Here is a 24869-nt window from a genome sequence, read left to right as displayed (position 1 = left end):
CACAAGGCCTTCTTCCAAATTGCTACAGTCTCAAAGCTGTTTTTATCCAAGCAAGGGATTAAAAAAAGCGAAGATGAACGAGCGTTTTATTTCAGCAGAATTTTTCACGTTTATTCCATCGATTTTATTCTGGCTTTTGCACAAGACACCATAATAAGAAACTCTTGACACACACACACAGACACACACAGAAAAATAGAAAATAAAAACTAAGACTGGACATTAGAGAAATGCCCCAAGGTGTGCAGACTTCTCTTCTATGTAGTTCTCGTGGGGTTTTCTGTCGCTTAGGCGTTATAAGCCGAAGAGGAGACGCTGCCCCCGTGCCCCGTCCAGTTGGTGTGAACGAATTCGCCCGGTTTTGACAACAGTTCGTAGGTGTGGGCACCAAAATAATCCCTCTGAGCCTAAGAGGAGAAGAAAGCACAACATTTTGAGGTGACAACTCGAAACCTGGAAGGTCACGACTAAAGAACGAATACTGATCAAGACTGCATGCACACAACCACTCTTGCAAGCCAAGTTGACCACATGGTGGCTTCCAAGAGGCTGATTCCTGTTCCCAGAATTCTGAGTTGGTTAAGGAATTCTGGGAATTGAAGTCCCAGAACGCTCTATGGTTTATGCAGCTTTCCCAAATGGAGTTCTAGGTTTGCTGTGCTATTATGGCTTCTAGAAGAGACTTTTTACCGTTTTCCCGCCCCCTTTTCTTTAGGATAGCAATTAATTGGGGATATCTAGTTTAATGAAAAGGAGGACTAGGGATGACATGACAGCAGCGTTCCAGTATCTCAGGGGCTGCCCCAAAGAAGAGGGAGTCAAGCTGTTCTTCAAAGCGCCCAAAGGCAGGATGAGAAGCAACGGATGGAAACTCGATCAAGGAGAGAAGCAACTTGGAACTAAGGAGAAACTTCCTGACAGTTAGAACAATTAACCAGTGGAACAACCTGCCTCCAGAAGTTTGGGTGTTCCAACACTGAAAGTTTTTAAGAAGAGACTGGACAACCATTTGTCTGAAATGGTATAGGGTTTCCTGTCTGAGCAGGGGGTTAGACTAGAAGATCTCCAAGGTCCCTTCCATCTATTCTATTCTATTCTATTCTATTCTATTCTATTCTATTCTATTCTATTCTATTCCATTCCATTCCATTCTATTTTCCATATTCTATTGAATAGAATATGGAAAATAGAATATGGAAAGAATAGAATAGAATAGAACAGAACAGAATAGAATATATTCTATTCTTTCCATATCCTTTCCATATTCTATTCTTTCCACATTCTATTCTATTCTACTCCACTCCACTCCACTCCACTCCATTCCATTCCACTCCCACAAAGATACACTACAAAGAAAACAAAATCTCCCAAAATATAATTACACTTCTAGTGAGAACCAGACTTCAGCTAGGATTCAACTGCTAACAAGCAGTGGACAGGAAAAAAAACTAGGAATCAAAGCAAGTTTAAGATCGGACTCCATGCATAAGTTACTCACCTGAATCAGGTTAGCAGGCAAAGTGCCATGTCTGTATCCATCATAAAACGCTAGTGCTGTGGTGAAGCAGGGCATCGGGATTCCCACCTGGACCCCAGTGCTAACTGTACGTCGCCACGAGTCCTTGCGAAAAGGCAAAAAGGTGCAGGAAAATTAATTTTCTGGACAAGATTCCTGGTCTCTTATCTCTAGGCCGGTGTTTCTCAATCTCTGCCACTTTCAAGTCCCAGAACTCCCAGCCAGAAAAGTCTTCATGAAGTTACCTTACCTGACAATTCTCCACTGCCGTCTTAAAAAAGACATCTAGGAGTAAATTTTGTAGATCGGGGGATCGGTCAAAAGCTTCTTTAATTTTGCCCAAGAAAACACTGCCCAGGAGAGAGATATTAAAAATAATAATAGCCTTTCAGAAATATACAGGTGAGGAATTTAATACAGGTGAGGAATTTAATTTCGGTTGGGGGGGCCCTAAAGAATACAGAAAGAATCCATTCTGTTTTGATCTAGAAACATTTTCTCAGAATTCAGGTTTATTCGGGACTATAAGGAACGAGGCTGCGCTAATTTTTTTTTTTTAAAAAACCCACTACTGTGTATATTATAATAAAATCTGTTCCTGGATTTGCCTATATTCCTTTCTGGGTTCTCAACCGATATAAATAGTATTCATAGTTTAAGAATATTTTGACAGCTTTTAAGGGGTTTAGAATTTTGAAAGCAGATATTTTTCAGAAAGAATCTTTAATCTTTTTTACTTATATTGCCACCCACTCGCACACGACAGCATTTTGCTTTTCTTTAACCCTTGTGGAAAGATGTTGGCACCATCTTCACAATATTTCCAGAATGTCTGACCAGAATCCATCTTTCCAATCTGTTTCCTGTTTATGGCTTACCTTCTGATGATGCAACCTCCACGCCACATTAATGCAATCCCGCCATAATTTAGGGTCCAGCCAAATTCCTTGGCGGCTTGCCTCAGCAACATGAAGCCCTGGGCATAGGAGATGATCTTGGAAGCGTAGAGGGCCTACGTGAAGGACACGAGTTAAGAGAACGGCATGCGTGCACAATATTATCGTGTTTTAAACCACGATGATCCCTAACCAAAATGAAGGACTTTTCATTCTGAGTAACCACAGTTGGCTAAGCAAGCCATCACTGAACGGTTTGCACATCTCACTAAAAAATAAATAGATAAGCGCACAAGTTATGCTGAATTAAAAAAAACCAGAAACTAGTCATCTTATGATTCAGAGTGGTGGCAAACCAAGATTTAGGAAGGAAACCCTGCAAAAGTTGGGTCTGGGGTGTCTTCGGATTTGTTCTATGAAACAAAACAACTTGCTGATTCACAGACCAGACAAGCTTTTCTCAATAGGACGCCCTTCAGATTACAATCCACACTTCGGCTGACCACTAGATGGCAGCAGAGAGCTGTAGAAACATCTAGTTACCACCACCTTGTGGTCCTCCAGAGTTGTGCAGCTGAGATAAAATATGCCTAATTTTCCAGTGTATTATGGAATCAATGAGTTATGGAGAAAGCCACATTAAGAAAGCTTAGTCTGGTTTGTGATCCAGCCCAAGTCCTTCTTACACCCACTTTGATAAAATACCAAGGCTCCAGCGAGGGATCAGGTCCTCTGATGGGCAAAGCCGTGCACTCACTTTACGAATGTCCTCCAGAAACGCTGCCTTATTCCCACTAAACGCCTGCGCTTTGGGACCACTCAGGAGTTTGCTGGCTTGCATCCTTTCATCCTTGAGCGAAGACAAACACCGGGCAAAAACAGCCTCTCCTTTTGAAGGAAAAACAAAAAATTCCAAATTATCTCCGGCCACTCCAAGCTAAAGACCAGAAACTCCACGGCATGCACCAAAGGCAATTCCAAACAGAACAGAGCTGCATTTCAAAAACAACAACAACAACAACAAACTCAAATTACTCTACAAAGGAACAGCATTAAAAGAAATTGGAAGTGCAACTGGGCCAGATAATACAAACGACAACAAATGTGCTTTCTTGCTAAAACCCAGAGTTATTTTCAGGTTCATTTGCAGCTATGTTGTCCCAAAGGTGTTTTTTTTTCCAGGAGGCAACTGGACATTCTTGTTTTTTCCTTGAAGAGGTTTCGCTTCTCATCCGGGAAGCTTCTTCAGTTCCGACCGGATGGTGGGGAATGGAAGGATTTATACTCCTTGCAGACAGCTGGTCACTTGCATTCTTTGAGAGAGTCGTTGAGGCCACTTGGAGGTTTGTCTGTGTCCAAGGGGGTCACCTGAGTGGTGCAAATGACCAGCAGTCTGAAAGCAGTATAAATCCTCCCATTCCTCACCATCCAGTCAGAGCTGAAGAAGCTTCTTGGATGAGAAGCGAAACAACTGCAAAGAAAAACAAGTTAAGTCCAGTTGGCTCTTGAAAAAGACACTTGCAGCTAGGTTGTTGCAGCAAAAGGGAAATAAAACCTAGCTTGATCTTTCTTATACATCTAGAATTAATCATAGCTTCCGGTTAAAAGATACACAGAAAAAGGATGGTTTACGCCAGGGGTCCCCAACCACCAGGCTGGGGACCAGTACAGATCCACGGCCTGTTAGGAACTGGGCTGCACAGCTGGAGGTGAGCAGCGGGAAGCGAAACTGTGCATGTGTGGGATCGAAGTTGTGTAGTCCTCCTTCCCACCTACTCCCAGTCCATGGAAAAATTGTCTTCCATGAAACCGGTCCCTGGTGCCAAAAAAAAAAAAAAAAGCTTGGGGACCACCTGTTTACAGCACTGGCTCAACCACCTCATTTAAAAAGCTAAGTCAGCTCTTCCAGGTTGAGCTCAATATTGTTAGCTTTCATTGGCTTAGTCTTTTGTGGGGATTTACAATTCCCCCCCCTACCCTCTCTGGTGCATCAACATAAGGGGTCAATTCAGGATCCAATGCGTAAACGTGTCCTTCCATCTCCCTAGATCAGAAATTTAAAAAAAAATCCTGCAGATTTATATTCTTTTGTGTCAGGCACATTAATTCCCTCCCCTGGCTTCTTTGCTGAGGAAGGATGAATCAGCACCTTTCAGGAACTTGCAAGTCATGCTGATAACAAACAGGAAAAAAAAAGACAGTAGAAATTCACCTTTTTGGCAGCTCAATCTCTCCAAAATACAGCATTCCCTTCTCAAGCAAGCCAGAATTATTTTGGAAGTATTTTGATGAGGGCGGGGGGGGGGGGAAGAGAAAGAAACCGAATGAAGCCCCCCAAATATTGAGCGTGTCCCCCAAAAGGAAAAGAAGGCTGCAGTGTTAATCAGAGGAAGATTTAAAAGTTCATAGGAATCTCCCCGAACTGCACGAGAGACCTGCAAAACAGCAGATGTACAGCAAAAAGTACGTTACCTATAAGAGTAACCGGAACACCGTATTCCAAGGCAGAAATTGCTGTCCATTTTCCTGTTCCTTTCTGCCCGGCGCTGTCCCTGATTTTAGGAAGCAAGTGTTTTCCATCGGCGTCGCGGAATTTCAAGATGTCCGCTGTGATTTCAATCAGGAAGGAATCCAGCTCGGTCTTATTCCACTCCTGAAATACCTGGGGGGAAAAAGAAGGGGTGAGAGGGAGAATCAGTCCTGCATTGGCTGGGCCCAAGGAAACTTCCAGGGCCAGGGCTTTTGTGGAAACTATATGGCCCAATTTAGAAGAGGTATCTAAATGGGTATCTAAATCTAGATGGGGCCATGATCAATCAATTAAGCTACTATAGAAATATGGAGGTGGGGGATTGGACAAGGAGACCTCCAAGGTCCCTTCCGACTCTTTTATTCTGTTATATGCTGGTCTATGATCGTAAAAATGGGACGCGGTGGCTCAGTGGGTTAGGACGCTGAGCTTGTTGATCAGAAGGTCGGCAGTTTGGCGGGTCGAATCCTGAGTGCCGTGTAACAGAGTGAGCGCCTGTTACGTGTCCCAGCTCCTGCCAACCTAGCAGTTCGAAAGCACGTAAAAATGCAAGTAGAAAAATAGGGACCACACCGGTGGGAAGGGAACAGCGTTCCGTGCGCCTTTGGCGTCTAGTCATGCCAGCCACATGACCACGGAGACGTCCTCGGACAAGCGCTGGCTCTTTGGCTTTGAAACGGAGATGAGCGCCGGCCCCTAGAGTCGGAAACGACTAGCACGCGTGTGCGGGGGAACCTTTACCTATGATCATATACAATCTTTCTTTCCATCCCTTCTTTCTTTCTTTCCTTTCTTCCCTCCCTCCCTCCCCCTCCATTTATTCTCCCCTCCATTTATCTTTCCTTTCTTCCTTCCATCCCTTTTCCATTTAGCCCTCCTTCCTTTCTAGTACCAAGTTGGGGGGGGTGGGGGGGTAGCGGACGGAGACACTGCTGCCTAGGGGTCAGATCAGAGAAGAGAGGCCGTAGCCGTCCGCTGCATAATGGAGTGAAAAAGAAAAGCCTCTTAAGTCGTCAGCCTGTCAGATTTGCGATTTCGGATTTGCAAGGTTCTGCTAATGCGGCCTTAGAATAAACTCAATTAGCCCAACTGGTTGCGCTTTCTCTTTTGTGGCCTACCTAGGAAGGCACATACTACCCATGTTACTCACCAAGCCACATCGTTTCCTCTCTCCACGTCATTTAGACTTTACAACCCTCCTTGCTCCTTACTCAACGGTTGTCTTGACTCACCTGGGACATCTCGTCGTGGTCCATGGCCAGCACGTCCTTCATCAGGTGGTAAGCCTCACAGATCAGCTGCATGTCACCGTACTCAATCCCGTTATGTACCATCTTCACAAAATGGCCAGCCCCTTCATCGCCCACCTGTCAGACAAGACGAAGAAAGAAGCGCGTCAGAGGGCACAATATTTATTTTTTTTACCCAGTTCAGGATTTGCTCATGAAGAAGGCACACGTTTTAAGAAGTGGATAAAACTCTCCAGAGCACCAGCCATGCATAAATGCCACTTAACCAAACTGGAATCTTTCCCCCCAACACCTTTTTCAGCCAGCATCGCCATCCTTGTAAAAATGCAACTCAGCTGAAGAAAGAAAGAAAGAAAGAAAGAAAGAAAGAAAGGAAGGAAGGAAGGAAGGAAGGAAGGAAGGAAGGAAGGAAGGAAGAAAAAGAGGTGAGCTGACAAAAGTTCTGCTTTAACTTGGCGATGCGGTGGTTAGAATGCAGGATTGCAGGCTAAACTCTGCCCACAGCCGGCAGTTCGATCTTGACCGGCTCGAGATTTGACTCAGTGTCATGGTTCCGATGCTGCAAACATTGACACTCGCCTTCCCATCCTTTCCAAAGTCTTAAAATGAGGAGCCAGATTTTTGGGATGGGATGGGGGGGGGCAATATGCTGACTCTGTAAACCGGAGAGGGCTGTAAAAAAAAAGCTGTATGAAATTTGAAGGTACTGGTAGGAAGACTCACCCAGTCACAACAAGGTTCGCCCGTTCCTACTTTGGCTGCGATACTCTGAAATATTGTCTTGATGTGAGGCCTGCAAAGGAAGAATCGGACAGGTGTTAGCAAAGTGCACCCAATTCCTGCCAGCCTTAATTAAGACAAACAACGAAGGAATAGTTATCCCAACGGTCTGAAATACGTACCAGGCTTCTTTTGCTCCACCTGGCATAAGGGAGGGTCCGTAACGGGCTCCTTCTTCACCCCCACTTACTCCACTCCCCACAAAGAGGATTCCTTTTTCCTTGAGCTCCTTGCAGCGTCTCTAAAAGCGAGGGGGGGTAAAAAAAAGGGGGGGGGAAGAGAAAACGAGAAAGGAAAAAAAAAGATTGCAAGGAGAAAATGAGTTTAACTTTTCTAATTCAAGGAGGGGGCATTTCTCTTTTTATAAACTTCCTTTCTGAAATGGGGAAAGATGAGATCCCCCACGTTCCTCAAAATCCGTTGGGCTTAAGGAAAAGAAACTTTTCTAAAACAGCAAAAAAATAAGCAGAGGAAATGCCAAGCGTATATTGCAGCGACGGCGAACCTTTTAGAGAGCGAGTGCCCAAACTGCAACCCAAAACCCACTTACGTATCATCGGGTGCCCTTTGGGCGGGTGTGGCTGCAGTGGTAACGGCAGACTGGGTGGGACTAAAAAGTTCAATCAATCAATTCCAACTTTGCGAGAACTTTTTTTTTCCCCGCGAGAAGTTGAAATTGATTGATTGAACCTTTTTTTTTTGTACTCGGTGGCAGAAGCCTAAAGCAAAAAGGTTTTATAAAACCCAGCTGAAGGCCTAGGTAGGACTGGGGCGACGGCACGCGTGCCCACAGAGAGGGCTCTGCGTGCCACCTGTGGCACTCGTGCCATAGCTTCGCCACCATGGGTATATTGAATTTCCCGAGCTTGGCTTAGTGGCCTCAAAGCTGTTCCAACAAAAGGGGATTCTAAACAATTTGGTATTTTTCAAGTGAGACTAGCCCAGAACACAGGATCATTCCTGAGAAGACTTTTCCCCCCCACAAAATGCATGGAAGACAAATTGGCTAGCAGGCACCTACCGTAGTATCTTTGTATTCCGAATTTCCTCCATCAATAATGATATCCCCACGAGAAAGCAGCGGCACCTGAAAACAAAAACAAGGACATTTCTGTGCATCAGCCCAAAGACATGTCATAGAAGCAGGAAGTTCCCACCGCTGCCGATTCAGTAACCCCTGGTGTACAGCTGTAGTGCCTCGGACTATGGAGGTTCCACTCCAAGCCCGAGGTCCTGTTGTGTCGTGAAACGTCTGTGCTTTTCATCTCGCCCAACCAAGTTGAACAATCTTTTCATTTTAAGAAAAGCTAAAATGCAAAGCACCAAGAAACAAAAAAAAGAAACAATGGTGCTGCTAACTTTAAAAACTGCAGCGATTCATTTAAGAACTGGGGAAAGACAGGTTGTAAAAATGGGGCTAAACTCACATCAAAAATATCTCGCTTAGCGACGGAAGGTTTTGGACCCCCCTCGTTGTTATAATGGAGCAGCGTTACGAGAAGAGGAAGGTGGTGTAATAGGTGTAACACGAGCCACAATCGCCGGTGCCAGTTGGCTGTCCACGCAGCCTCTTCCGGCCAGCGCTAAATAGCTCGTGTTTTATTTGCTAGCCAGATCGAGCCCAAACCCAGCGTTGCAACTGGGGCAGCTGGCATCTCAGGCTAATTTCCTTACCAACTTGTTGATGAAGTCATCCACGGCGCTTCCGGCCTTGACCAGCATCATGACACGGCGGGGTTTTTTCAGCTTTGAGACCATTTCCTCCAAGGAGTGCGCTCCAATCACTTTGGTGCCCTTGGCCTCGTTCGCAAGGAAATCGTCCACTTTGGAGACCGTCCGGTTAAAAGCGCATACCTGAGCAATGAAAGAAAGTTGGGGGGGGGGGGAAAGCCAAAAACTTCAGCAATTGCAGCTATTTAAAAAGCTTTTGCTTTTTCCCCTGCTTTCTGGTTGCAGACCAGGAACGGCTTTCCTGAGCGATCCGACTGCATTTTTCTATCTTCCTTTTCCCCTGGCAAAAAAATAAAAAAATAAAATATTGCTCATTTGCTGAATTGTATTTACTGAGGAGTTACACAGCAATAAAACCATTGCTTTTTTGCATGATTAGTGCCCTCTGCGTCACAATCACACTGGGGGCTGAGCTGCAGAAGGACCTGATGGAGGAGAGAGCTCAAGGAAGTGAGTCAAGTTACACTTTACAGATAAACGTTCCAAGACAAGAGAATGAGAGAAATCTCTTTTTAAGGCTTTCCTCTTTGTGTTTCTTGAATAGCATCCTGTTTATTCTAAAGCCAATAGGAGGCTGATTATTTTCACAGCTTATAGTCTTTCATCTGACCGTTAACGATGCTACCCGATGCCTAAAATCAAGGTCGAAAAGCTACAATTAACAGAAAAAAAGATTTTTTAAAAATAAAAGAATATAACCTGTGGTGGAATGTATCACAACAAATTCTTGAAGCCACGTTTCAGACATCTGACGCAAGGGATGTCCAGTTTCTGCCTCTCACAGGTTATTTTACACCAAATCTTTGCAACTCAAAGGTTTACTCACCACAAAACCGTGATCGTTCATATTGAGGATGAGATTCTGACCCATGACAGCCAAGCCAATCAAGGCAATATCTGCTCTGCAAAAAAGAAAGAAAGAAAGAAAGAAGTGTAGAAAAATAATGTTCAGATGGCAAATGTGGTTCCAAAAAAAAGAGATCTCGTCCCTCTGTGGCAGGCAGCTTGTGAAATGTCCTTAGGTTACTCAAGCAAGCAAGCCCGGCTACAAAGGAAAGAAAAGTAGCAGCACTAGAATCAGTAGCAAATTATTCATAAATTATCTTTTTTGCAAGGTGCCCAAATAGGACATATCCATCCTATGTGGATGTTGCAATAAGGGAGGCAACAAAAAAAAAGCACACTAGGCCAAACCAACTGAGTTGCATCAGAGGTAAAAAAAAATAATTAGAATACCCATAAGAAGCAGTTCAAACTCAGAAGGATGCAAGTCAGCTTTGCTAAACGCTCACATCTCCAAAAGGCGGAGATGGGTTGCGACAGCCTCTAGCCTCAAAGAAGAATCAGGAAGTAAATAGGATTTCTTAATCCAGTCCGTTTCCCTCTCTCTTCAGCCCTGGCACCCAGCTTGAAGTGCCAAGGAAGAAAGAGAACCAAACTTCAGTCAGCTTGGGAAATCAAGGAAGTGATGGGGGGAAAAAAAAACAAATTTGCAGGGAGGAATTCTTTTAACTTCCCTGAGGTCAAAGAGATTATTTGCAGGGCGTAAACTATCGGTCTTTTTGAGTTCAGAAAACCAGGAAAATATTATTTTTTGTGTGAAAGAACTTTATTAATTTTTATTATTAATTTAATTTGTATACCTTTCCTATGCCTACCCCCGCTTTAAAACTGATTTAATCCAGAGGCCTGCCTACCCATACCTCTGGGTGAATTGGTTGAAAAATGGATGTGGGTTTTCACAAGGCCAGCTCCACATCTCTGGGCTCTGGTGGAAGAGATCCATATCTCTCTTTGCAAACTGGCAGAGGCCAGCCCATTCCAGGGAGCAGCCATTACAGTTTCTTGTGGCAACAAGTTCCACAGGTTCACTGTTTGAAATCATGTTCTTAAAAGAGATTCCTAACTTGATCCTGGCTTTTTACACGCAATGATCCCTGGCCCACCGTGATTCCCTAATTCTATGAGGAAACTTGAGTTTCCTCTAAAATAATTCCTTCTCCGTTTCTCTCCATTCTTACCGATCCTGGCCACCATTTCCCCCCCACCCCGCCTCAGGTTAACTAGGTTTGCTGAACAGGCCTCAACTTAACACCCACATCACCAACCTATCCAAACCATGGTTGATGACCTATCCTGGTTGAACCCTCACATGTCCCAAGCCCGGCCAAACCAGAGTTTCTCTTTAGTATCTGAGCCAAACCAAGATTTGGCCGGCAATCTTGTGTGGGCCTGAGGTAAATTTATTAATTTGACAGCTTCTCCTCCCCCCCCCCCCCCCGCTTTTTTTTTACATTGAATGATACATTTGAAAGTTGGCTTTATCTCAGCCAATGGGAAACTGTCGAGGGGGAGAAGCAGGCTGGAAGGGGAGCCAATGAAAGGAGCCCCAAATTGAACCACCTATCGGGTGAGAGGGGAGGTTGGGGGCAATGGTATATAAGGGGGACCCCAGCTGAGACCCGGCTCAGAGCATCGGCTGCGAGGAGGAAGGAAGGAAGGAAGAAAGAAGGGAAGGAGCAAGACAGAAGAAGGAAGCCAGGAAGAAAGAAGGGGGAACGAAGCAGGCTGAGTCACTGAGGGGAAAAAAGTCACTGCTCACCCCAGAAATCCGGGGCAAAGTAGCGCCCCTCAAGCGGGGAACGAAGCAAGCTGAGTCACTGAGGGGAAAAGTCACTGCTCACCCCAGAAATCTGGGGCAAAATAGCCCCCCTCAAGCGGGGGAAACAAAGGAGGCGAAGTCACCGCAGATGTCACTGCCCACCCCAGAAGTCTGAGGCGAAGACGGCACCGGCCCAGAGTGCTGAGGCGGCTGCCCAGGAGCCTCGCCCCGACTTCCAGACCCAATAACACGCTACAACACCCGCGTCCTTGGCTCCGTCTGGTTCTTTCTGAAGCGCCGGCGGGGTGGGTGGGAAGAAGGGACGGGGAAAAGCCTCCAGACGGAGCGCCTTTTTTTCCACGCGCGTCCAAGCGAGCGCTGCGCCGGCTTGTTGTAGGGGTGAGGGGAAAACTCGGCGAGGGTTCGGCGTTGTTCTTTCGTCCCGGGAGCGCCTGCGAGGCTCCGAAGCGCCTAGAGGAGGGGGTCTCTGGGCATGTGCTGAGCGCCGCCCCGCCTTCTTTCCACCCCGCGACCCCCTCCCCTCCTCCTCCTCCCGGACCCGGCTCGGTGCGTAAAGGCGCGCGTTAGCGAAGGCGGCGTCTCTGCGCATGTCTGGGGAGATGGAAGGGGGGGGTCTTCTTCACGCCCCCCCACCATCACCACTATCAAAGACTTGGGCGAAGCGAGCGCGACTTACTCGGCCATGGCGACGGCGGGCGGAGAAAGGCTGCTGATCTCGGTCTGGGCCGCGGCTCCGGGGCGCCTCGCCCTTTAAAGGCGGCGCGGGCTGGCCTCCCTCCCTCTCTCGCGAAAGGGGCTGGGCGGAAGCGTCCGTGGCGAGGAAGAGAAGGAGGGCCCGGCATCGGCTCACCTTCGCCCCATCCCTCGCCGGAGCCGCCTCCCCTGGGGCGGGGAAAGGCGGTCCACGCGCCAATCAATGAAGGGATGGATGAATGAATGAATGAGAACCCGGAAGCGGGTTGGATTTGCGATGCGCGTCACGTCCCTGCGTTGCTGCGCCGGAATGCTGCCTTCTCCCGGGGAAGTGAAAGGGGTCCGCGCGGCGGGTGTATCCTGCTTTTTTTTTTTTTTTGGCCTTCTCCCTACCGCTGGAAACAGGCAGGCCTCGTCTCCCTTTGCTTTCTCTTCGGAAAGCCATCGGGCGGCCCGCGATCGGCTCAAAAGCTCCTAAATCTTGGGGTTCTGAATAAATCGTCCTGTCTGTTACATTTAACCTGTCTGTGCAATAGCTTTCTCCCTACTAATCCAACCCCCCCATCTGTCTAATTACCCTTTTCACCTACCATCCATCTCTCATAATTTGGAAGGTGGGAATAGGAGAAGCTTCTTGGATGAGAAGCGAGACGTCTTCAAAAAAAAAAAAACCAACACCAAACACACACAAAAAATCCAGTTACTGCCTCTTGAAAAAAAAGCACCTTTGGGACAAGCGTGACCCTGCAATCTCCACTGACCTTAATAGTGGCTTTTCCTTGGTTTTGGCTGCCATGGCCTACCCCCCCACACACACTTTAAACTGTCTCCTTGGAAAAAGGAGAAATACACCAACTCCTAAAGTCTCATTTTTTCCCCCAGCCTCAATTCAGGGTGGCACAAACCATATTGCCTCCCGTGGCTTTGTTTTCCTTTTCCTTGGTGCATTCTGTCTCCTGGGGCAGGGGGTCCTCAACTTTGGCCACTTTTTAAGACTTGTGGACTTTGACTCCCAGAATTCCTCAGCCAGCGTACTCCCAGGGATCACATTCAAAAGGTAGCAACCCCCCCCCCACCCTCCAATGCCTTTGAAAGGAAACAAGACAATACAAAACAAGCCCACCCTTTGCTCATAGGCTAGTTGTATCTTTATTGTTTTCCACCTTGCTCACTTAACAGTTCAGTGGTGCAGTTACCGGACACAAGTGTTAGATTAAGAGTATCTGCATTGCACACCTAAAGGCTATACAGCAAAATGGTTCCAAATTAGTACAAATACATGAAGTCTATTTACAGTTTGTATACCCAAGCTCCAAAACATCAGTTATATTTACAAAATAAAACATGGGTTGCCGGGGATGGGGGGGAGAGGGGGGGAAGGGGGAAAAAGGAATCAAAAGGAGCAGAGAAAAATTAATTGTGAGGTCCCAAAGGTTTCGAATGGATTCCTTCCACCGGGGGGATGAGATCGGTTCCCAACGAAAAATTTGGAGAATTGGGTCCAAAAGGCCACTTCAGTTGAGCAGCAAATTAGTGGGGAGGGAGTGTATGTGGCAGGTCCCTGTTTAAAAAAATAAAAAATAAAATACATCTGCAAATGTACAGTCGATCCTAACAAGAGGCAAACTGCAAAGCACAAAGGATTTGGGACAGGGATGTCCACCCTTGGCCACTTTTAAGCGGCCAAGGTTGGAAGCCCCTGATTTAGGTAATCAATAAATAAGGAATCGGGCTAGGTGTGTGTGGCAAACAGGTTGGAATTCCACCGATGCTGCTCCAGGGAGCAGAAGAGACTCAATCGTTGTTTTACAAAACTTCCAAAACTTTAGACCAGCTTTCTCACCTTGGCCGGTCTAAAGCAGGCGGCTTCTTTGGCTGTGCCTGGATGGATTTGAACCCAGTGCCGAAGTGGCCTTTGGAGCCAAAACTGAAATTTCCCTTCCTGTCCCCTCTCCCCTTCCCCAGGGCTAGTGAGGAAGCACAGCATGAAATACATTCCTGGCAGTTTTTTTTTTAAACAAAAAAATGTAAACTGCTAGCCACCAACGAGGAAGGAGGAACGATAGTGGATTATTGTTTCCCCCCCCCCCCGGGACAAACTGAGGTCTTGTTTCGGATACATTCAAGGAATCTTCAAGCAGCAAAGGTTATTATTATTTTTAAATATTCCCCTGTTATTCAAAGCAGCATGTTAAGAAATTTAAAAATAAAATAAAATGAGGCGAACGGAATGGGAAATAACCTGTACCGTGTGATGCCTGTGCAGACACAGGATTAAATCCGTGACGGAACATAACGGAAGGAGAAGAGAACAAGGAAGGTTGAGGTTTATGTACAAAGAAAGTGAGCACAAAGACACCTCCGTTTAGAAGGAAAAAAAATACAAATTAAATAATCCCTGTAGTGCCACCGGGTTAAAACAAAAGCGGAAGAAAGGAAAAACATCTTTGCTCGGAAAAACATCTCCAGGAATTCTCTTGGTTGCTTGGCAGCCCTTTTTAATTTAAGATAATTTAATGACCAAGGGGGAACCAGGCAGAAGAATTAAAATCTGCTCTTTTGCAAAGATCGATCAATCGATCGATGTAAATGAAAGGATGAATCAACTGGCTCCGAATGAACGGAAGGAGTAGATCAGGAGTCTTCAAACGTGGCCCTTTTATGACTTGTGGACTTCAACTCCCAGAACTCCTCAGCCAGCGTTGCAACGCTGGCTGAGGAATTCTGGGAGTTGAAGTCCACAAGTCATAAAAGGGCCAGGTTTTGAAGACCCCTGGCGCAGATGTTTCTCAGATCACAATTAGGGCCACATCCTCAGCTTCAACTTCTATCATTTCCTTAACTGCGGACTGCAAAGATGTCAACGGTCCTTGCATGGAGCCGCAGGGCGTGCGCAGAGGGTTCGCTGGCCCGTGGCAGCGGCCTGCAGCTCCAGACAGCGGCCCAAAGAGCTGGCTGGCTCTAGGTCCTGTCGGCTGTTGAAAGCTTTCTAGATCCGGCTTCTGTCTGCTGAAATTCAGATTATTATTATTATTATTATCTTAAAGCGAAGCACAGAGATGGCGTTTCTTTCTCGGCTTTGCAAGAGCCAGAGCTGGTTAATTTTGAAAAAGGGAGCCCCCACCCCCCAGATTGGATGAAGGGCTTCCAAAGGCCAAATAAACCAAAAATAATCTTAATTCCCCTAGGTCAATTTTAAGTCATCCGCCGGACAAGCGGATCCAGAGCATCTAAAATAAGCGACGGAAGGCAGCTTAAGGCTTCCACTGAATCTTTTGCTCACGTAAAGATTGGCCCAAGGTGAGGTGGTGCGTTTGTGTAACCTGTGGCCTACGCTGTGCCCTTCTGACCCCTTAAGGCTCCGATAGAGCCCTATATGTCATTCTTGTGATATACGGTGCAGTTTTCCCAGAGCAAATTTTCCAACCAGCTTTGTTCCAAAGCTCAACAAACAAACAGAACAAGACCAAAATGTTAATTTTAGCGTAGACACCTTATTGCCAGAAAAATTCCCTTTTCTGGCTCCGGACAGATTCTCCCCATTTTATTTCCACAAAACTAGACTGTGTCTTTTGTTGTGCACAAAAGTAATAATAATAATAATAATACTAATAAATTAACTCGTCCTTAAAGTCACTGCAAAATGCGTCCCTCCTCTCCTCCGCCCCCCCAACTTGGCTCCTCAGCTGCCAGCCTTGCAGTTTGGCTGTTGTGTAGTGTCATCACAGAGCTGAGAGTCCCATTGTTAAGACTCGCTTTTAGTGCAACAAACCCAAAACAATCAAGCCAAATGCAGAACTATGCCTCGTTTCAGGAGCCAAGGTCCTTTGCTTTAAGCCAGAGGGGGACGGGTGTGTGTGTGTGTGTGTGTGTGTGTGTCCAAACTCGGCCGCTTTTAAGACCTGTGGACTTCAACTCCCAGAATTCCCCAGAAAATGCTCAGAAAATCGTCCTGACTCTACGTCACGGCAAACTCTGTGGAATTCCACGGCAGAATTAAAAGAGTATTCCCCACCCTACATGGAAAAGACCCCCTCCCCAGGGCCTCCAGCCAAGGGGTCTCACTAAGCCATTGATCTAAAGATGGGGGGGTGGGGGAGAAAGCTACACCCCACACCTATCTATGCAACGGGGCGAATGCAAAAATTCAACTGCACGCCTGGGGTTGGTTTGGTTTTTTTGGCGAGGGAAAATCAGGTTTTCTCTCTTTTCTCTGGACAGAATTGCCCAGGCTCCTTCTGGGCCCGTGGCTGCCCAAGCGCTAAAAAAAAAAAAAGAAAGAAAATTAAGGGGCAGGGGTCTTTCCTGGAGAAACACCAAGTCTGGTTATTTTTCCTCCCCAAGACGAAAAATCAAACTCTCGACATCCAGACACGGAGACAAAACACACAGAGCAGGACAGGCGACATCACTTTGGGGGGGTGAGGAACCAAGGGCCCAAATTTTGGGGAGGGGGTGGGGAGTTTTCTTTTAAAAAAGAAAAAAAAGTCGTGCATATATAAATATGAAACCCCCTCCCTTTCCACCCCGCTCACCCACCCACATTTTCCCCCCTCCCCCTCCCGTCATGTCTTCTTCGGTTTGGCCACATGCGATGAATAGTGTTTTCAACACTTAAAAAGGAAAATCATTAGAATCGTGTTTTTTTTAGGGGGGAAAAAAGGGAAGGAGGGAGAGAAAGAGAGAGAGAGAAAGAGAGAGAGAATGTGGGAAAGTGCTGGAAGTCAGCCAAGTTAAGCCACAGGGTTAATTAAACACAAGGAAAGAGAGCCACCGACTCAAGTATCACAGAGAAAATGAGAGGGGGAGGTTTTATCTATAGCCAAAGATGGATTGGGGAGAAAATAAATAAAAAAAAAAATGCGTGAGAATTCCCGAGGGACTTCAGTACTTCAGTTGTCCGGAGAGCCTTCGGGCATGTTTGGACCTGCGGAAGAAAAAGAGGAGGAAAGCAACTCAGTGCAACGAAAACCACACAACCACACGGACTGCGTCTATCCTAGCCAGCAGGACCCAGTGACAAGGCTTTTTTTTTAAAAAACTTCCTCTTTTGCCGATGAAGGTCCCTTTCTTCCTAACCGGTGCCCTCGCTTCTCGCCAGTTTTCCAACACTTCCTCTCGAAGGAAACACGTCCGCCCGTTTTCCTTAACAGACCTGAAATTTACGCGCACGCGCACGCACGCACACGCGTGCACGTGCCTTCCCAGTCCCCTTTTCCCAGCAGGGCTGTGGATGCACGCTATACCATTTCGGGATTTTAACCAGGTTTGCGATGGTTTCCCCCCTGCCTGCGCGCTTGTTCTGCTAGCGTCTGCAGAGGCCACGGGCCCACAAAAAAAAGACCCATCGGCCCCAGCGTGTCCCTCTTACCGTATCGTGCCAGCAAGAAGGGGGTTGAAGGCGTACAGCCAGTCGCTCATGTCTTTGTCGTTGAGGGCTTGAAGGAGGACGCCTCGGTGTCTGGTACAGACGGCAAAGGTGTTTGGGGTCTAAAATGCAAAAAAGAAAACAAGGTTTTCTAATTTTACATTGTAAGTATTTGAAAAGCCGCCTGGCGGCTGGGTTAATCGATAATACAACGACATACAAGTATCTTTAGTACAAAATCTTTCCTCTCTTTTCCCCTTAGCGTTTACTGTCTCCTGTTTAAACGAGTACGATTCTTCTTAAATCAATTAAATAAAAAAAATTCTTACATTTATCAATGATTTTTGGCTGATACATATCCTTATTATTTCAACGTTCAGTCTTTAGAGTCTTTATATACATGCCGGCATTTTAAGCATATGGTGAACGGTTGAGGAATTGGGTATGGCTAGTCCAAAGAAAAGAAAAACGGGGGACGTGATAGCAGTATTCCGGTATTTGAGAGGTTGCCACAAAGAGGAGGGGTGGGGGTCAACTTATTTTCCAAAGCACCAGAAGGCAAAACAAGAAACAACGGATGGAAACGAATCCAGGAGAGAAGCGACCTGGAGTTAAGGAGAAACTTCCTAACAGTGAGGACAATTAACCGGTGGAACAGCTTGCCACCAGACGTTGTGGGTTGCTCCATCACTGGAGGTTTTTAAGAAAAGACCGGACATCCATCTATCTGAAATGGTATAAGATCTCCTGCCTGAGCGGGGGGCTGGACTAGAAGACCTCTAAGGTCCCTCCCAACTCTATTCTGATTGACTTGATTTTAAGTCCTTCCTTTTACTGTCTGCATCCAAGACGAGGAGGGGGTCTCTTTGCAACTTCCTAGGGATCAGGAGTCTTCTCCGAGTTTCTGGAGCCGCCCACTGACCTTCACCATGGCCTGCTGATCCTCGCTGTACTCCACTTGGGCCGTGGAGAGGTTGATGATCCCCCTCTCCACCGGGTCTTTGTCGCTATTGTAGATGAAGACGTACGGGCGGCGCACCACCACAAAATGCTTGGCCCACGAAGGGGAGAGCGGCTCCTTGAAGTGAAGGTAACCTTTCTTGGAGACCACGGATCTAGAAACAGAACCCCAGCCCGGAACATGACCATCAGGGCAAGGAGCCTGAGTGGTTACAGCACCAGAAGGACCCTCCCCTTCCCAGTGGGAGGAAAAGGCATGAATCAAGAGCCTTCGAGAGCGGGGGGGGGGGTCTTCAAACGTGGCCCTTTGATGACTTGTGGACTTCAGCTCCCAGAATTCTCCAGCAAGCATTAGTTTACTCTCTTGTCATCCCTTCCTCTGCAATCTCCCCGCTTTAGTAGGAGGGGGGAAAAAAACAACCACCCAGGCGTGGCCTGGCTGAGGAATTCTGGGAGTTGAAGTCCACAAGTCATCAAAGGGCCAAGTTTGAAGACCCCCTACTCTAGAGGCTGGGATAGAGCAACCCATTTTCAAAAGAGACGGGGGGGGGGGAGGCTTGATTTGTCTCCCTGTTGCGAATGGCACCTTCCTTCCAAGACTCTCACCCAGGTCGGATTTCCTCAATATCCGGCACGAGGTTCAAAAACTCATTTTTCCCGGCTCTTGCCAAGTAAGAAGGTTCAGCAGGGGGGGTCAACTGGAATGACTCTGCCTCCAGGCCAGGGCTAGAAGCCCGAGAATTCGCTTCGGGGGTTCTGTGGATTTAAAACACACACACACACACACACACACACACACAAGAAAACAGGCCAAAAGAGAGAATGCGGTTAGTTAAAATCAGGCACTGCAAAAGCAGAAAAAAAACAAAAACAAAAAACACCGACTCCTTTCGTTAATGTGTCGTGATTGGTTCAGAATCAAAAAAAAAAAAAAAAAAGAAACAGAACAACCAACTTAGTTGAGGTTACTTATCTATGCTCCTAATAAACCTGGATTCAACTGTGGCTCTTCTCTTACCCCCTCTCAAAAAAAAAAAAAACAGAGTTTGCTTTTAAAGCGTGCATCCACCAGGATGAACACAGGGCTGAGAGAGAGAGAAAGGGCAGAGCAAGTTTCTTCCCAGCCCTGAGAGAGAGCTTGTGTGTGTGTGTGTGTGTGATACGGGCACGTCAACTCGGTCCCACTCACTTCTGATCCACCGAGTTGTACCTCGAATCGGACAGCGAGGGGCAGGTGGTAGACGGGGTGAGGGTGGAGCTGCTGAAGCTGGAGACCGAAGAATCTCGCCCGAGGGGAGAGATGTCGGACAGCTGGAAGAAGGAAGCGATAACGCTCAACTCAGCCCTGCGAGGAAGGCCCCCCCCCGAGTAGGGGGAAAACAAACAAAAAAACAAACCACTGGTGTTTCCCACGGGTCAAAGCTTCGGCTTACCTTACAATCGCTGATGCTGTTGTAGACCTGGTTGAACTCGCGGTTGAAAGAATGAGTAAGAAGCTGAAGGCACTGGGAAGAAAAGGGCGGATTAGGATGGAGACGACGGACCAAAATAGTTGAAGCCCATCTTCAGAGTCAGCTAGCAACGCTGATCTAGTCTGGACCCCACAATTAGGGGGGAAAGGGGGTGAGGGAGGAGGCAGGATCATCGCAACCGTCACCCCGCACGGCCGTCGCACCACCACCACCACCGCCCCGGGCTCGGCACCTTGGTAGCGAGCTCCTTCTCCCGCTCCACCAGGCTCTCGATGTCGGCCGAGTCGTAGCCGCTGCTCTCGCTGGGCGTGACGGCGCTCTCAAAGGTGGCGGAGGAGATCTGCGAGGAGATGCTGGTGGAGGTGCTGAGGCTGCTGCTGCTCTGGCTGGGGGAGAGCGAATCGCTCAGGGACTTGGGGAGGCCGTCGGCGAGCTTCTCGCGCAGCAGCAGGAAGTGACGGGTCTTCTCCACCTGGGCAGCGAGAGGAAGAAGAACCCTTCCCTGACTTCTAAGCCGGGATGTTGTCGGAATCCCTTGATGTTTTGTTTCTAAGGGTCGCTTCTGTGCAAAACCCAAATCTCATCCTCCCCTGGATTCTGCCCTTCCCAAGGAGGGGAGGGAACAAGCCTAACCCTTTCTTGAAGGTAACCTTTTGTTTATTCCACCTGCCTGCTATCCATCGCACCAGAACCAGTTAATCTCTGACTAGGCATTCCCCTCTTTGTCTTGCGGACAGCTAGGAAAGGGGGTGGAAAGTGAGGGATGCGAGCCTCCGGAATCTGGGTTGCTTCGCCGGATGATATGTGAAGGGGTGGGATTGATCCCGCTACGAACGGACTTCTGTTTCTCCTTGTCCCACGAGGGGCTTGCCGCCTGGAGCTTGGCTGATCCGGAACTGACCGAATGAACGGAGGGGTGGGGTTTGCTTGGGGAAGACTTTAAAAATGTCGATCTGTGAAGGGATCTCTCAGATCCTGTCTATTATGCCTGCTATCTTCTAAAGGTAAAGGTTCCCCTGCACACGCGTGCTAGTCGTTTCCGACTCTAGGGGCCAGTGCTCGTCTCCGTTTCAAAGAGCCAGCACTTGTCCAAGGACGTCTCCGTGGTCATGTGGCCGGCATGACTAGACGCCAAAGGCGCACAGAACGCTGTTACCTTCCCACCGGAGCGGTCCCTATTTTTCTACTTGCATTTTTTACGTGCTTTTGAACTGCTAGGTTGGCAGAAGCTGGGACGCGTAACAGGCCCTCACTCTGTTACACGGCATTCGGAATTCGACCCGCCAAACTGCCGACCTTCTGATCAACAAGCTCAGCGTCCTAACCCACTGAGCCACCGCATCCCTCCTACTTCTTAGTAAAAGTTCCTACTTGGAGAACCTCGTCTCCAAGGATCCTTCTTCCTTCAGATGTGGGCTGAAGTGGGCTCTGACAGATCTCCCTTCTCTGCACCCCACCCCACCCCAAACTACAACAAGCATTGGTTGGGAGACTGAGAGGGGCCCAGCGAGGAAGGACAGATGCAGAAAGAGGGAGAAGGAGAGTTTAACAACTTCGGCAGCCTCGGGGAGACGTTTCACCGGTGGGGGGGGGAGGGACAAAACAAAACAAAATGAAATTCCTCTTCCTGCTCCTTTGGGCCCCCACCTCATGCAATAGCTCCAGCTTCTCCAGTTCCCACTGGTGCTCCAGGATCAGGCTGTCTCCTCGGGGTCTCCACCCTGCCAGGTTTTCCTCCCCTCGGACGTAAGCCACGGAGGTATCCAGGACTTTCCGTCTCCTCCTCTGCATTCCTGGAAGATTAAAAAACCGGATTCAGGTCCAGTCAGTTTCCAATGCGCCACCTCCTACTCCGTAACCGAACAAAGGAAGTCCAGTGGCCTTTTGAGAAAGCATCTTTGGGAAAAACATGTCATGGATGACTGAGAATCTCCGTGGGCGGAAATGCAATAAATTAACAAATCAACCCGGTTCGGGAAAAATAGGGTGGAATTTTTCTATTTTGGCATATTCACGAAAAGGGGCGTCTTCTGACCTGGGCTTCCGGTGTCCGACATTTTGCACAAGCTCAACTCGTAGATCCCGGTTACTCGGTTGCTGCTTGCCAAGAGGGAGGCAGAAAAACAAAACAAAACACCAAGATGATAATTTGAGAAAAACAAGGCGGTCTCAGGAAAGGGTTGAGCTCTTCAAGAATCCTTACACTGGCCCAAACTGCAGCTAATTCGTCAAATAGCAAATATATATTTTTATGGTGTGCAGGGGAACACTTGCTCTCCTTCAAAGGAAGGAATCTTTGACCGATTTCTGGTCGGCCTGAAACCTCCGCTTGAAGATTTCAAGAAACAACTCAGCCCATCTTTTGAAATTTCACGAGGTGGTCTGCGAGACCCCAAAGAGACAGCAAACTAGGACTGCCCGCCAAGGTTAATCCACGTGTCTCGTGGCCCTTAACTACCCCGGGGGGGGGAACGATCTGACTTACGAATCTGGGGACTTAGAGTAGCCACGTCCGAAGAGACTCCGCAGCGAGCGGGGGGGCAAAATCTTGGCGTCCCGTGAGTAGAAGACCATGCAGATGTCTTTGGTGATGACGGCCGGTTGGATGCAATGATCCAGCTGGAAGGGAAGAAACAGCTGGATCATTCCCAACCATCAATTGTGCAAACAGGGGGCACCGTCGCTCTCTTTGGCACAGGCGTGTGGCGCAAGCCGAGGTGAGTGCACATACCTCTAGCTCCAGATTTTATTATTCTCTGTATCAAGAGTGTCCAACTTTGGCAACTTTTAAGACTTCCGACTCCCAGAATCCCCCAACGTGGAGAGTTGGAAGTCCACAAGTTTTAAAAATCGCCAGTGTGGGACACCCCAGCTCTGTTTACCCCCGCCCCCTCTGTTCAAAATCACATGAACTCACTTAACAGGAAGAGGAAAAGACATCTGTCCCTTAGGAAATAGCACGCTAAAAGGTCAAGTATGTCCCTTGTAGGGGCCAAATGTGTACTTTATACTTGATTCTTAAGAGCTCTAGTGCTTCAGATTGTTCAGTAAATAGGCAAAAGTCTTAAATCTCGGCTGGTTTTGAGCTTTCTGGCAGAAAACAAAAATTAGAAGCGAGTAGCATTCTGAACGAGCAGGAAAAATGTTGAGGTCTGATCGATTTCACCGGCTGTTAACGGTTCCTCAAGTCCTCACTCACAATGCAGGGAGGGATTTATCAACCGAATACCAGAGAGAGTCCCTGCAGACAAAAAGCTAGCACGCCAGGGAGCGGTCGCAGGCTCTTATCCCTGAGCAGCTAGCTTTCTGCTTTCCCGCCTTTGTGCCATTCAGCAACAATCCAGACCAGTCACAAGTGATCATATCTTGGTGAGAAATAACCTACCCGTAGTCCACCTTCTGGACTACGAGGGCCTTGACGCTGGCCAGTGAGTTTCTTTGGGCTCATTTCAGAAGTTCTAGATTTAAAAACTGTAAAAATAAAATAAAATAAAATAAAAACGGAGCTTTCAAATTCTGCTTCGTTTAAGGAGATCCCCTGTCCGGTTGGCTGCCATTACATTTCCCTGGCTGGGTTTACTAATTTTATACTGCCACCCCACTGCGTCGCTGCCCAGCGGTTAGGATTAGGGCCGCACCGAGAGAGTAAAAATTTTTTAAAAACAGCCCCTCGACTTAAGGAAAGGGGGATTCCCTCCAGGGAATCCCTGTTGTTTCTGGAGCAGTCCGACCTCCGTCAGGCTGACGCTCTCGAGACCAGAAGAAGCCACCTCACCTCCAGGTAAGCCGAGAGGGTCATGTAGATCTTCTCAGCGTAGGGGGTCACCCGGTTCAAAAGAAGAGAGTTGTGCAGAGAGCTGTCCCAGACAGCCTCAAAGCGGTAAAAAGTCCTGGGGGAAAAATAATAATAATATTAATGCGGAGGTGATTCGCCCAGCCATGGCTGGGCAACCATCAGGGGTAGGCAACCTCGGCTCTTTTGCGACTCATGGACTTCAACTCCCAGAATTCCTGAGTCAGCTATGCTGACTCAGGAATTCTGGGAGTTGAAGTCCATGAATCACAAAAGAGCCGAGGTTGCCTACCCCTGGCTTAGAGCGTATTCCTTTCTCGCTTTTTACCGACGCCCTCTGACTTCGACATAACGGCAAACCTCAATCTTTTCCAGCGACGGGGGTGTCACCGTATCAAATTAACTCCTGTGTCACTCCTGGCTTGGGAATCAGGGTGAGCGACTGCCATTCAGAACGAAGAACGGGAACGGGAAGGGATGGCGGCAACCTTTCCGTGGACAAGCAAGGAACAGGCCCTGGGTTTGCTTTTGTTAAGCTAGCTGGTTTCTGAAAGTCTGCTTGCCCAGTCAAACCGACTGAAGGAAAGAGAATTGACTGGGCCAGCCCTGCCCTACAGCTATTCTAAGCTTTTTCAGCTCTTCCAAATCTGGATGGACCTGCTTTTGCCGGGCAAAAAAGAAATTGAATCTTGCACAAAAAGAACGGCAGAAAAGGAGGGGAGGGGAGATTGGGATGGGGTCCCGGGAGAAGCGGAAGCAGCAGCAAATGAAATCCCCCCCCCCTTTTTTTTTGAACTAGTTTCAACCAGGGAGCAGAGAGGGTGCAAGGTGATGTCTTAACTCTTGACTGCCTTGTGGAAAAGATGGAGAGGACGACGTTAAAATGGTATTTCGACCGTGCAAGAGCCAAAGGCTGAGCACAACAGAAGCCAGAGTGAGTCAAACAGGAAGAAGCCAACATTACCGGATAGAGATTGGGAATTGCGGGTCAAGACACACCGGGAAGAAAACCCCCATTCCCCGATTTTTCAGGATGGGATTAGGGAAAAGAGCAACGAGTAAAAATTAAGGGGAGTGGTGGTTGGGGGGGGAGGAAAGAAAGAAGCTAAGCACAAATATGAGACTTGAACTCGCAGAAAAGCTTCTAGCTAGCAGACTCAAATGCTTGGCCAAACTTCTCAGGTCACAAAGTCTCTCTTTTTTTTTTTTTTTTGCAAAACCCCTAAGGTTCTCAAGACGTGCTGGGCAGGCCTCTGA

At 47.7% G+C, this 24869-nt stretch overlaps 2 protein-coding genes across 5 annotated transcripts in view; both read right to left on the bottom strand.

Annotated features, from left to right (window-relative positions):
• Positions 1 to 82: 82 nt before the first annotated feature.
• On the bottom strand, positions 83 to 12146 carry PGD (phosphogluconate dehydrogenase). The gene is made up of 13 exons (XM_081341104.1): positions 12003 to 12146; positions 9530 to 9605; positions 8647 to 8826; positions 7994 to 8059; positions 7095 to 7213; positions 6916 to 6985; positions 6175 to 6309; positions 4885 to 5074; positions 3170 to 3300; positions 2395 to 2528; positions 1767 to 1866; positions 1499 to 1621; positions 83 to 407 (listed from the first exon to the last, which is right to left on the bottom strand). The coding sequence occupies exons 1-13, from the start codon at positions 12008 to 12010 to the stop codon at positions 288 to 290; spliced, it is 1452 nt and encodes a 483-aa protein (XP_081197230.1). The 5' UTR covers positions 12011 to 12146; the 3' UTR covers positions 83 to 287.
• Positions 12147 to 14101: 1955 nt separating this feature from the next.
• Positions 14102 to 24869, bottom strand: part of KIF1B (kinesin family member 1B) — a 78869-nt gene continuing 68101 nt past the window's right edge. For all 4 annotated transcript variants that reach the window (XM_081341110.1, XM_081341113.1, XM_081341111.1 and 1 more), the window contains 11 exons: positions 23595 to 23709; positions 22305 to 22438; positions 21855 to 21916; positions 21467 to 21612; positions 20052 to 20291; positions 19781 to 19852; positions 19537 to 19658; positions 18954 to 19103; positions 18310 to 18502; positions 17391 to 17509; positions 14102 to 16946 (listed from right to left, as the gene is read on the bottom strand). In XM_081341110.1, coding sequence (XP_081197236.1) covers positions 16904 to 16946; positions 17391 to 17509; positions 18310 to 18502; positions 18954 to 19103; positions 19537 to 19658; positions 19781 to 19852; positions 20052 to 20291; positions 21467 to 21612; positions 21855 to 21916; positions 22305 to 22438; positions 23595 to 23709 — 1396 coding nt within the window. In that variant the 3' untranslated portion in view covers positions 14102 to 16903. The remainder of the gene's footprint in view (positions 16947 to 17390; positions 17510 to 18309; positions 18503 to 18953; positions 19104 to 19536; positions 19659 to 19780; positions 19853 to 20051; positions 20292 to 21466; positions 21613 to 21854; positions 21917 to 22304; positions 22439 to 23594; positions 23710 to 24869) is intronic.

Source organism: Vipera berus (assembly GCF_964194415.1).
Source record: "Vipera berus genome assembly, chromosome: 17".
In the NCBI taxonomy this organism is placed as follows: domain Eukaryota; kingdom Metazoa; phylum Chordata; class Lepidosauria; order Squamata; family Viperidae; genus Vipera; species Vipera berus.
Note: the sequence above shows the minus strand (reverse complement) of the source record. Positions and strands in the feature narration are given on the sequence as shown.